The 13,053-nt window shown below is 42.5% G+C and overlaps 1 protein-coding gene across 3 annotated transcripts in view; it reads left to right on the top strand.

Annotated features, from left to right (window-relative positions):
• Nucleotides 1–275: 275 nt before the first annotated feature.
• LOC115059934 (adenosine kinase-like) overlaps nucleotides 276–13,053 on the top strand; it is a 97,593-nt gene continuing 84,815 nt past the window's right edge. The window contains exons 1-3 of one of the 3 annotated variants that reach the window (XM_029527692.1): nucleotides 276–325; nucleotides 2,382–2,456; nucleotides 2,560–2,613. In XM_029527692.1, the coding sequence (XP_029383552.1) occupies nucleotides 276–325; nucleotides 2,382–2,456; nucleotides 2,560–2,613 (179 nt within the window). Of the gene's footprint in view, nucleotides 326–1,597; nucleotides 1,698–2,361; nucleotides 2,457–2,559; nucleotides 2,614–13,053 lie in introns of those variants that run through there. The other 2 variants (XM_029527694.1, XM_029527693.1) reach the window with 2 other exon arrangements.

The following is a 13,053-nucleotide window of genomic DNA, read 5'->3' as shown; positions in this document are numbered from 1 at the left end:
TCACTACCACCATCATCATCACCACCATCACTACCACCATCATCCTCATCACCACCACCATCATCCTCATCACTACCATCATCATCATCACCATCACTACCATCATCATCCTCATCACCAGCATCATCACTACTACCACCACCACCACCATCATCATCACCACCGCAGCCTCTCACTCCTCTTCCCCGGCGGAGAGCAGCGGCTTCCCGCGACCACAGCGTTCACACACCGTTTATCAAAATATCATACGAAAACAACAACAACAACAACAACAAATGTCTGACGAGGGGGCAAACATGTCGACAGAGTGGAAAACGACGTTAAGGTAAACGCAGTGTTTGTGTTGTGTTGTGTTAACGTGGGTCCTCCGTGCAGTCAGCTGTGTGTTACCACTGAAGGTCCACAGCTGCTGACCACACACACACACACGGTGCATCTGGACGTGTCCGCACCTTTGGGTGCTCTGATGTGCAGCTGAAGCCGGCGTTAGCATCCGGACACAGGCTAAACACCATGCTAACCACAGTTAGCATGGGAGGGCTGGGCTTAGTGTCACGTGACCGAGAGGCGACAATACCCTTAATTCATCCAACGTGTCTATCCTAAAATAAATAAATAAATAAATAAATACAGATAAGGAAGAACAGTTTGCATACAGCCGGTGTGGAAAATATTAATGCTTTTTATTCACTGATTACTTTTGACAGCCAAACTCACTCAACAAGTTTAAAGTCTGATGCTCTGCGGCTGATTCGTGGATGTTTAAATGGTTTAACGTGTTCAACATGCTGCTGGTTTTGTGTAGTGTCCATTTATCGGTGTCTGTCGATCGGACAGCGGAGTCCTGCTCATATTTCAGGAAAAAAGAAGATGCAAAGTCAGTTTACTGACAGAAAAGTGAACAGTGGTGTGTTCAAGGGTCAAAGAGAAAACTGGACAACATGGCTCTGAGATAAGCTTTAAAATAGGGAGTTTTTTTTTTTTTTTACCAATTTAATATCTCCTGGTGAAATTTGAGGATCAGTATCTTTATATTTATATTGATATTTATATTCATCTTTAGAAACAAAATTGAAGGAAGGAGGCGACAAACAAACCAAAAGCAAATGTTTGTGAAGATGCGGGTGATGTGACAGAATAAATGTCTCCCCACCAACCCCACTGAAATGCTCCAAGGTGTTACTTACATTTAATGCCCAAAGCTTTACTTTGCATTTTAGATATTAAAAGAACCGTAAAATCAAATTTAACAAAATTATCAATTGATGTCAGAAGTTTGGCTATATTATTATATACAGCTTCAAGGTTTGACAAAATCTTCTGTGATGGTCAGCTGACAAAATATGTCTATTAGGGAATTCAAGCAGCTTAATAATATATACAATATAAATAAAAACATATAGGGTCCTGTTTTAGTCTGACACATCACTGTTGCTGGCATTCATCCCACTGCTCTCCTTCTTTCCCACTGGTCCCAAATGCAACATCGATATTATTTGGGACATGTGTAGCCAATCACCGTCCTAAAAGACACTAAGTCCCACCCACCTCCTCCACCAACCAGTCATTGCTGGACAAAGTGCTTCCTCAGTTCCTGTAGTCCAGGAGCACATTGCTTTGGCAGAGAGCAGGAAGCCTTTGGTCATTTAATCACCAGGTTACGCTGCTGTGCTTTCTGACATCATGCCAACTGCAAGGTAAGAGCCAGATGTTGTCCATTGTTTGCACAGGAAACAACCCTGCTGTGAGGGTTGTCATATTTTTGCACTATGTCACTGACTGTCACACTCATTTCAGGCGTTGAGGGAAATCAGGGTGGCTTCAGGGCCTGTCCTATCATCAATTATTTAAATGTTACCGCTCACAGAGACAGTCACACATCTGTGTCATGTGTTTCCTGAAAGTTGGGTAACCTGTTATGAAGACTCGCTGTTTTTCTCACTCACTACTTTTACCAGTATGATATCTTGTCACAGAGAATTTCTACAAGCAATGGTCCCAGTGAAGAAAATGCTGTTTATTACAAATATTCAATAACAGTACAGTTTTTCCCCTCTTGTGTCTTTCTATGGTGCTGTTGAACGACACACTACCTCCATGTGCCCGTATATGAGTAGTTCAGGGAATCAGGTAATCCAATGTGTCCCCCCCCCCCCCCTTTATTTTCTCATCTGAATTTGAGAAAAAGGGTGTTTTTGCTGCTCTCCTTGCTCACGTTTAGCTAAACGGAGCTGTAAAACAAGGAAGAATCTCTCATCAACGCTTCAATGGTTGCATCCAGCAAAATCAGAAACAGAAGACCGCCTGTATCACAGCAGATTGTTTGTTTCGTCTGGTGAGTGGGAGTGTGCATGATACAATATGTTTCTGTCTCCCCACAGTGAAAACACACTTTTTGGGATGGGAAATCCCTTGCTCGACATTTCAGCTGTTGTGGACAAAGACTTCCTTGACAAGTAAGTCAAAGCAGATCATTTGTTCTGTTATATCTTTTGCTTTTCTGTGTATTAATTGAAACAACACCTAACTTATTCATTTATTTTTATTTTTCCCTACAAGGTTTGGACTGAAGCCTAACGACCAGATCTTAGCAGAGGACAAGCATAAAGCCTTGTGAGTCAGAACTCCATTGGACCACCACATGCTTCAGTAGTGTAACGCAAAGTGGTAAAATTACATGGAACCAAATATGGACTACACTTGTCATTTATACCCACTACTACCATCTTGGCACTCTAGGCAGCGCTCAAAAATAGCCAAGCCATAAATCAGATCTCTGTAAATGGGAGCCTCAGAACTTTGACCTGCCCATGTTTTGTCTACTCTGAGTAACTAAAACAGGAGGTGTCTGGATTTACTGCTGCTTTAGGCAAAACAGTAAATCCACAAAGATACTTAAGCTGCTCACTATGGGGCTGCCACCAGATATTTAAAGATAAATTATTCATTTAGTCTAAGTTTAAGTTTTGCTGAGCATGCAAATTCCTTTTCCAGACCCTCCCTCCTTCATATTTTAAGCAGATGCCGAAAAGGAATACCGTAGCCTCCCTCGAAAACATGGCCGTGGGTGGCTGAGTATTGACAACAAACTTCATGACAGTAAAACAAGACCAAGTCTGGATTAGTGACTGACCTTCAGAATCCCACTTCCTTTGTTTGATAGAGTGCAGATGGTGTCTTGTGTGGGACTTCATCTGTGTTAATCTTAGCGCAGACATAAAAAGTACACCATCTGTAAGTAAGATGATGATGGTGGGAAGAAGGTGTTTTGAATTCTCAAAAAAGAACTAGTCACATTCAGAAGTCTTGAAAATCTTCCGAACGTGGGATCCAATATGTGAACATTTGCTTGCTTACTTTTAAATAAGCGTGATGAAATCATGATATACTTCAATGGTATAAAGAGGTTTCTGGAGCTGCTTTAAACTGCTGTGTAGTTTTTAACAGTGACTAGTCTGAGCAGTTTAGGAATCCATTAATTTTATTTGCTACATCTCACACCTGCTGAAATCAGCTGTACTAATGTCTACGTGTTGTATGTGTAATAGTGAGATTTTGCTTACGGCCATTCGGCTTCAAATCAAACATCAAGTGTTTCTTGGCCTTATTCAATTTGAAAGAAATCCTGCTGACAGGCAGACAAGACATAAAACACCCCCAATGGATCAGTCAGGCAGTTCAGTTATCGCTCCAAAAGATTTTTGTGACTTTTTTTACCCCTGTGGTGAGTCACTCATCTTTCACTGTACCTCGCTGTTTAATCAGCTCCTGATTGGAGCGTAACAGATACCATATGCCTTATTTGTTGGTTGATTCACTGAAAGTGAGAGTTCAAGATTCACATCCACACAGTGCTGTCCAGTACACCCAGTCATATCTGTTGAATGTAAGATAAACACACTTTTATGTCCTGGCTGTTAGACTGGTCAGAGGGCTCCAGTGCTGCGGTACTGAGGGAGGAACAAGTGCTCCTTTTTCATTCCCCTGGTCATGTCAGGCATCTCTAAACTCCAGGTCATTAAATCAAAGAAAGATATCACAACAGTATTTGATAGATAGATCTGGAGGAAGAGGACGTGTTCCTGTTCATAACTATAATATTAATATTACATGATTGATTTTACAGCTTATTAAAATGTATTATAGCAGTTAAATTTGTATCATAACTTCTAAAGTCTTGATTTATGCACTTGTTTGTTTGTTTGTATTTTTATGAGCAGAACCTGCAGAAGTTGTTTCAGTGAAGTTTGGTGGGCAAAGGATCCAGGGAGTCATTTAGTGCTTGCTGCTCGTAGTTTGACGCACATCCAGGCGGTGATGTAGGTCCATTAAATGAATGATTTGAATGCCACCTATAAAATTTATTGCAGTGTCTCATATGATTTCTAAGGAAATCACAGTGCAATAATTCTAAAATCCAAAAAAAAATCACCAGAGCGATCCACGAGGACAGATCAGTGCAGCCCATCATCTGAACCTTACAATAGGCTACCTTGTCAGGTTACTTGACAAAGGGACACATGTGACCTTGGGCAGCAACAGTGGCTCAAAGCAGCATCATCAGCAGTGTTGTTCTCCTCCAGCACAAAGGCAGCGGTGTTATCTTTAGCCCCGCAGACAACGTTCCCTCCACATTCTGCACAAGGTCAGGGCAGGATTAACATGCAGCTTTTGTGGTTAATTCCCAGTACAATGCAATTCACCGCATGTCCCCTCCAATACCACACACACGGCTGCATACTCACCATCACGCCTATCGATTTACATCTGAACGTACATGTGCTTTTTTATTTTTTATTGCATTATTGTTTAGTCCTATTATTGCAGTCCAGATTTTATACTGGCTGTAGATGCTGAGCTATGAGCTGCAGTAGTCTTAGTCATGTTGTGTGCTTTGTTACCCTCAAAGAAATTCAGTCTGCAAAGTGCAAAGAGGTCATCCACAAAGTCATTGGTCCATGGATGAAGAAGAACTTGGCTGAGATGTTGCGACAAATAACATCATTATTAAAAGGGCCACAATAGACTTACAAGGCCAGTCAGCTAATACTATTGTTGTGCTTCTGAATCTACAGAGTGTAACATGAGTCATTTCTTTCACCCATCATCCTGGTGGGAGAGAGATCATTGGATGCAGTGCACTGTGGCCATGCCTTAATTCAATTATCTAATCACAGCAGAACCCATATAATCCTGTTGTGGCTGGGAAATTGCCTGCTGTACAGTAGAAACCATCAGCATCCCTGTTAGTGCTGGCTGGGGACCTGATGTGTTTTTTGTTTTTTGTTTCTTTGGGGTTTTTTCTTTTTTCCTTGAGTAAGTATCGGCTGTGACTTTTGATGCTTTTTCCCCCCCCTAATTTTTACACTTGTAAAAACAAAAGAGCTGAAAGAATTACATTGTGGTGATTGTGTGTGTGACCTTGATGCAGTACACACCTTTTCTACTGCGAGTTCAGTGATGTTTTGTTAGGCTGAACTTAGTGGTCTTTTTCAGACTGTATCAAAAGTGTTTCAACGTGAGTAAAATCGATAAATCAACGTCTTCAACTTCCTTTTTGGCCTGCTCAGGCGTTTTTCTGACTTCTTGTTGTCACTGCTGCCATCATGTGGCCTAAAATATGTAATTGAAATGTGTCTGAGGATGAGGAGAGTCATCACGTTTTTTTTTTTTTTAATATACATAAGATTGAAGGGTAAGTTATATGTGTCTCACATACTTTTTTTTTTTTTTAGTTAATTTTACTTTTTTTCGCCATAGGCCTTTAAAATATTTGCACTATTGGCACATGATTGACATTTTATTTTGACCTCCTTTATGTTTGCAGAACATTTCTTTGATTCTAACTAGCAGTGAAAACGAGGCATGCTTCATTGTGACCAGCAGAGGGCAACAGCAGCCTGCTGTTATCTGGAGGAGTCTCCATAGGAAACAACATGTCAACATAATGAAAACACGCCTCTTTCTGCAGGAGATTATGATGTGGGCAAATAGACATTTTATTTCAGGATAACTAAGCATTACAGGCTTTTTAGAATATGGAGCATTTCATTTGACGCCATCCACACAAACACTTTTAGGCTTGCTAACCATATCGTATTAGAGCTAATGATTATTACTGTCAAATGAGTGAGTCATTGTTATTGTAAGTGTATTGTCACCTCTTTGGGGGGCGAAGGGGACGAGGAGGGGGGGATCAGCTGGCTCCTGAATATTAGTCTCTTTCAAACATTTGTTTTATGACTCCCTCTGTCCAATGATAATTAATTGTTTACTTTCTCATCTCTGGATGATGGCACGACTCTTTTCAGAGGTTGTTTGCTCACAGCAATTAAGTTCATCAGTGCTCATCCTCCTCCTCCTCCCTCTCCCTGTCTCTACCCCTCCATCCCACCCTCCTTTTCTCTTTCTCTCTGTGCTAAATGCAGATTAGCAGCGTCACAATCGCATCCAGAATGAGAGTAAACTCCTCATTATGCCGTGTGACCCTCAGCTGCATGAATAATTCAGGTCTGCAGCGTTAGTGGCTGGCTGTTATTAGCATTCCGGATGGCAAAGGAAAGAGAGAGAGAGAGAGAGAGGGTGGGAGGCTCATATCACTGACAGGGCTGACTCAGGGGGATCAGCGCTAGATTGAGACACACATCACACACACATCATCACACAACACAGGAGATCAGTGGAGGTGCCTCTCCCCTCACACATCCCGCTGTCTGTGTACATCTTATACACCCCTGCTGCTGCTGTGCACCTCAATCTGCTTACTGGGAGGAAAACAACAAAGGCCTCTCTCGCTGAGTACATGCTAAACACTCTGGCTCCTGGGTGTGTGTGTGATAGATTCTGTTCTGTAAACACACTTGACTCTCCCCCTCTTTTTTACTTTTTTTTTTTTTTTTTTCCATGTTTTTAATATATAACGAAGTGTATCGTGAGTGCTAGAAACCCCCGGCTGAGCTACCCCTGGTGTTAGGAAGAGAAACACTCTGAGTGTATGTATGCAAGCATGCGTGCAGAAAGCTGCATGTGCTTGCTGTGGTGCCACTTCACTAGATGCACTCATGCTTGACTGAGTGTGTAGACACATTACTACCACCACCCCCTCCTCTGCTCACTTTTTTTTTTCCCTACTTTGCAGCTCCCTTGTCTGTTGCTGAGGCTGAGAGCTGTACTACAGTACTTAAACTCACCTCCGCTGGTCCACAGGGGGTCAGCACAACTGGCTCCCCAGCCAGCACACCCATGTGGGGCCCAAATGGGGTGCACTTGGGCTGAAGTGTGGGGCCCGTCTGGGCTACCCAACTGGGGCACAGCTAATGTTGTCCTCAGTCTCCATGGAGGCCCCACATGTGTTAGCCCAAATGGGTTAATGATGGGCCCTTGATGGGCGACCCAGGTCACTCCCAACTGGGGCCTACTGGAGTCTGCTCCCATGGGTTCATGATGGGACCCAGCTAGGTCTTATCTAGTGCTCTAATGGGCCACAACAGGTGTATATATATATATGGGCTGTATGGGTTACCTTATTTTACAGTAAACCCTTAAATACGATTGTATAATGGCCCCTGTTATATTTAAAAGTACACTAAAGTGGAAAATGTATTGCTTTAAAGAAGAGAGACCAGTAGTATAGTTTGTTTTAAAAATGCAGTGCAGCTCTTCACTCCTCTGTCCTCACTCTCCCAGCAGCCCTTTGAAAAGAAAAATTAAACGAATCAACCATCTGCCAAATTTCAATGAGGTTCTCTCCTTTTTAGTAACTTCTTTACAGTTAAATCAGATGTGCCTGGTTAAGCCTTAGGATTTTGGTGCCTTACATCAACATGATCTAAATGATTCATTCACAGTGATACTACACTAAGGTGTGGGATCACGTTGAAAATAACTAAGCAGCTGTAATGAGCGTAACACAACACCCAAAAGGTAATAAATCTATGACTCAATATATATCATTGCTATGCATTAATATTCTTGTCATTTTGAAAGATCACGTACTATAAAGAATCGTATTGCTTTGATTAGTCACAATGCCAGAAATGCTCCTAGGATACACTAAACAGCCACCGAGGAGTGTTGTGTCGCACTCTGAAAGGTGAACTAAATTCATCTCGAATCAGCACTCTGCTCCCAAGCCACTAGCATCAGCATTGTAGTGAACAATCAATAATCTGCGCTGCTACGGCTGTCTAATTTTGACAAATTTGATTAACACAATTGTGCTCTCCATCAAGAAGCCACCAACTATTGAGACCTAAATAAATGACGGCTGCTCTCTGGCCCATAAATGCCATTAAAAATTTGTGGTCATTGATTATAAAATTTGTCATAAATAAATGATAATCAAAAACTAACCTACTATGGTACCATTGAGCAATGTCATAAAATGATTGCTCTGATCTTGGCCAACTGTACCACAAAATCAGTTCTGTAGTGAGCTCTGTGACAGCCAAGTGCAGCATGGAATGGCATTTTAACATAACATCTATTTTCTCTCAAATAGAAACTACCAGGTAGCCTAATGAGTACCGCCGTTTGACCCCATAATGGCAAAGAAAAGGCATCAGAATGAAGGTTTTTACAATACAGATAACTTTCAACTGTTTCTGACCACACAATGCAACAGCTGAGAGCAATACACACACATATGTAAATAGAATCTCAAGTTTTCTAACTCAACCAAAGTAATTTGCCGTCTAACCCAGGTAAAGCCCATGTGGGCCCCACTTGGACGTGTCGGTTGGGTCCCCCAGTCGCTGAGGCCAAAGGTCCTGTGTCTGCATCCATCAGCCAACCTCTGAGCCAAAGAGAGAGAGCAGAGATTAATGGCACTCAACTGGTAATTGAGACATCAGAAACATGTTCAGCCGCCAACTAGGCTGCTGTTGATGTTTTATTGATATGCATGAATCCAGCCATCTGTGGCACTTGCATAAATCTGACATGCTCATCAGAGCTGTACTCAGCTGTAAGAAATGTGGATCTAGACCTTTTTAATTATGAAACGAAAACTTTTCAAATAATTGAAAGGAAAAAAGAAACTAATTCATCATTCTGTTATACGTTGTTTTTTTTTTTCTTTCTTTCTTTTTGATGAACAAGGTGAACGTGCCGTGATGGCGGGTAATTGCTCTGCATTTAAAGCATACATGCTGCATCATGAGAGATGGCTGATGCAATCATAATTAAGGCTCAGCCTGCTGGAGCTGCAAATGCCTCTTTCTTGTTAAAGGTGGCTGCCAGCAGGTGGTGCCAGAAGAAAACATCTCAAATCAGAGGGAGTGGAATAAACAAAATCCACATCTCTGTGCCCCCCTCCCAAAAAAAAAAAAAAAAAAAAAAAAAAAAAATCTCCTCCTCTCCCTCCAACTCCCCTTTTTAAAGAGTATTTTATAATTAAAATGTGGGTGTTTCAGCCAGTACATACAGCATGTTCAGTCCAGAAAAGCATGCTCTGGGCTATTTTTAGTCGTTGTCCTTGTTCCCCAGCAGCCACACAGGAAAAGCCACTGACGGTATGAGCCCTTATACATGTAGGCTAGTTAGTAGACTATCTGCGCTGATCATTTCTCTCCAACTGTCCCGTGTGGGGGTAAAAGATGGAGGCCTAACTGGTAAGCAGCAACACTCCCCGTGTGTTTAAAGTTCACACTGGGCCATATGGTCCCCACAGTAGGGGGTGTTGGTGGAATTATTCACACGGAGTGCTCTGAATCACCAAGATCCTGGTATCAACCTCCAAGATAAGGGGAATGTCTCAAAGGCTTTGTGCTCTGGCTTCAAATCTCAATCCTCAAGAGAACACCACAAGCCCGATCCTTGCTTACACACTCCCTCTTCCCACTCTCTCCCTCAATGTGTCCCTCTCTCTCTCTCATATCCTCACACACACTCTCACATCCACACAGTACAGTGCAACAAACAACGCCACCCTCTGCAGTGCAAAGCCAAAAACCTGTGACATTTTAGAGGAAATAAAATGAACTCATCCTCCATGACCAGATTTTGCCCCCGCCGCCTAATCCTTGAGTGCAGCCTAATTAAGTACAAACAGCAGTCCACAGTTAATGCCAACAAATGGGCTGCTGCTGCTGCTGCTGCTGCTGGATTGGCTGATTATTAAAGGGATGCTCATTTGTTGTTTCTGCATTCTAATGCAATTACTCACCCATTATGACCATGTAATTGTGCAGTCATTAATTGTGCATCCAGTCTATAATGTGGAAAGAGTCGTGGCATTTGGTTTTTTTTTTTTTTTTTTTGGTCTTTTTTTTTTTTTCGTACCCAGGGACTCAAGGCAGGTTTAATCAGCTGAAAAGGGATTTGCCCAAATGGATTGAGATACCTGAACGATGGTGATATCGTCATGCTTTTGTGCAAATCAACATTCATCCCCTTCTGTAGTCCATTAGAAGATGTCAGAGGACGGGAACAAGGCCCCGCTTGCTGTTTGAATCATGACTCATTTGTGTTCAGTACTTTCATGCGCCTCATTCTTTGCCATCTATTCCCATCCTGCCCTAATGTTCCACTGATAAGAATGTCCTGTTCATTCTGCGCTCCTCACCCGTTGCTACAAAGAGAGAGAGAGCGAGAGACTCTACAGGCATTGAATGAAAAGCACATCTATTTCTGAGGGGGAGTGCGAGCACGGTAGAAGATAATTATTGATTTGAAATAAGAAAAGATAAGACTCAACCTTGAGCAGCCCAGCGATAGTGTGCAGAACAGAATAATTAATGGGCCTGTCTTGTGTCAGGACAAGCTTTCACACTGAGACGAGCGCATTGATTTTAAACAGATAAACTGCGTAACCCTTTGTGAAGGGTTTGACAAACAATTTAATTGGGGGGAAAAACAACAATATTCCTCACCCTTTCCATCTCCTTTTCATCACATCCCCAAGCTGTTTTTCCTCTGCCTGACCTATGGAAACAATTACTGTGCATCAGGACTTGTACTGCCTCCAGACTACTAAGGAAGGCTGGTGTAGGATGCACACACTGATTGGGGAATCTAATCAGTGGTGGAACCTGTCTCCACTCCAGATGCCTGTGTTGAAACTGGGATTACCGGAGCCTTTTAGCTGTATTGCTTCTTCTCTGCTTCTGTCAGTGAGAGAGAAAGATGGATCTGCCTGTTTAAATGTACCTGCCTGCTAGAGCTGAAGTGAAGATAATTTACTGTCCCTGTACAACCCTCCTCCTTCCTAATCCCCAAGGAGAGCCGCGAAGAAGCCCCAGTCTTCTCACTTCTTCCCCTTCCCTACCCTGATTAGTGATAGGGGCCGTTTGATCATGTTTCCCTGCCTGTCCGTGTGATTTGTAAGCTGTTTAAACGTGAACGAGGCAATTAAATAAGGACGAATGGTGCGTAGGAGAGTGGGTGCCGTGGTGATCATTAGCAATGAATTACCCTGGTGTGCACTCAAACACTAGGGAGGACTTTCAGGCGGACCACTCCTGAGGATCCAGATCCAATCTAGCCATTGATTAACAGAGACTTGTTCTTCCTGTGAAATCACTCGACAGGGATTTTAGGGCACTCATCCGGTCTTATCAAGATAGGCTAACATCAAAGGCGAATGAAGAGGGATTGGCTAAATGGGCTCGCCTTGCCCTCTATGTAAGAGACTTAAAGGAGCAAATCTTGAATTATTGCCTCATGTAAATAATCTACTTGGCTTGTTTTTTGGGGAGGTGACAGAGGAACACATGAGTAACTCGGAGTAGAGAACACTCATGGTACTTTGGAAGCTCTCATATTTCCCTTGATGGGAATCAACGGTGGGGGCTCCATCTCAAGGAATGTAAACAACACCATCTTCCAGACTTGGGCGATCTGCCCTCACAATTTGAATGTGTTAAACTGGGGAGTTGTAGAGGTATTGGTTTTTGACGAGGACTCTCATGTCCTCTGAATACAAATATTGCATTCAGTAGCCTAATTCCCCTAATTTGAATGTGATGTGATTTAAGCTGAATAAAGAAGTGCCTCTATTAGTCTCAAATTGGAAGATATAAAATTGGAAAACTAGCTCAGTGCCTTTAGCTAAGAGGGATATTTAACCAAAGCGTTGGGGGCAGTCTCTTAAAGCAAATGCTGTATAAAACAGACTGTCCATACATTATCAGAATGCATGGCATAGTTTGAATAGCTCCTCCACTGAACAACAACAGCGGGTTTCACAAGCGGTGCTAACTGACTGAGGACATTTTGTTCAAAACAATTTCTTTTTCTCTGCTCCCTCCCATCTCTGAGTAAGCTTAGACTGCAGTAGATGGAAAGGGATTTTCTCTCCCTAAATGGCCATGGGGGCCGTTTACGGTGTCACTACTATGGGATCACATGATGTTTGAGGGTGTAAAGGTCTCAAGGCAGCTGCTCCTTTTCGGATGGGATTTTCTAGGCGTCCAGGAGCAGGGCCCCATGCTGTCTGCACTGAAAGGTGGAGCAAATACTTCTGGTGAGAGGAAAAAAAAAAAAAAGCTGAAATCCTCAGTAGCTGTGTGTCTATTTGAAATGGGTTCTGGAGTCCCTCGGCTGCCTTCATGTTATAAACACCCACAGTGCTGAAATTCTTCCTTTGTCAAGGAGTCATAACAGGTGTCTCAGGAAGGAGTTTTTTCCCGGTTAGCATATTTTCCACTTGCATGGAAAGTTTTTTTTTTTTTTTTTCTTTCTTTATTAGGCACATTCTGCCCTGGGTAGACCTCTTGCCTTGAGACATGATATGCAGACTTTCTTTGAAGCAGTAAAGGTTACTTTCACACTTTCTCAATATTCAGCCATGCCTAGTTAAACCAGGTTGTGCTCAAGTATTAAACACCTCTGGCTGACATATGTTTGTAAGCCATGATGCACTTTGCATACAGATTGCTCTTGTCTGCTGTGAGTCTACACATATTACTATGTTCAGTCTGAAAGCTCAAGAATGCTAACCCTCAGCCCCCCTGAAAATGTTTTTGTAAGCCTAAAAAGGGAATGCATTGGCACTGTGCAGCAGTGCCTTTACATAACCAGTGCCCCTTGGGATTACACTCATGCATTTCCTCA

This window comes from Echeneis naucrates, chromosome 19 (assembly GCF_900963305.1).
Source record: "Echeneis naucrates chromosome 19, fEcheNa1.1, whole genome shotgun sequence".
NCBI classification, from domain to species: domain Eukaryota; kingdom Metazoa; phylum Chordata; class Actinopteri; order Carangiformes; family Echeneidae; genus Echeneis; species Echeneis naucrates.
Note: the sequence above shows the minus strand (reverse complement) of the source record. Positions and strands in the feature narration are given on the sequence as shown.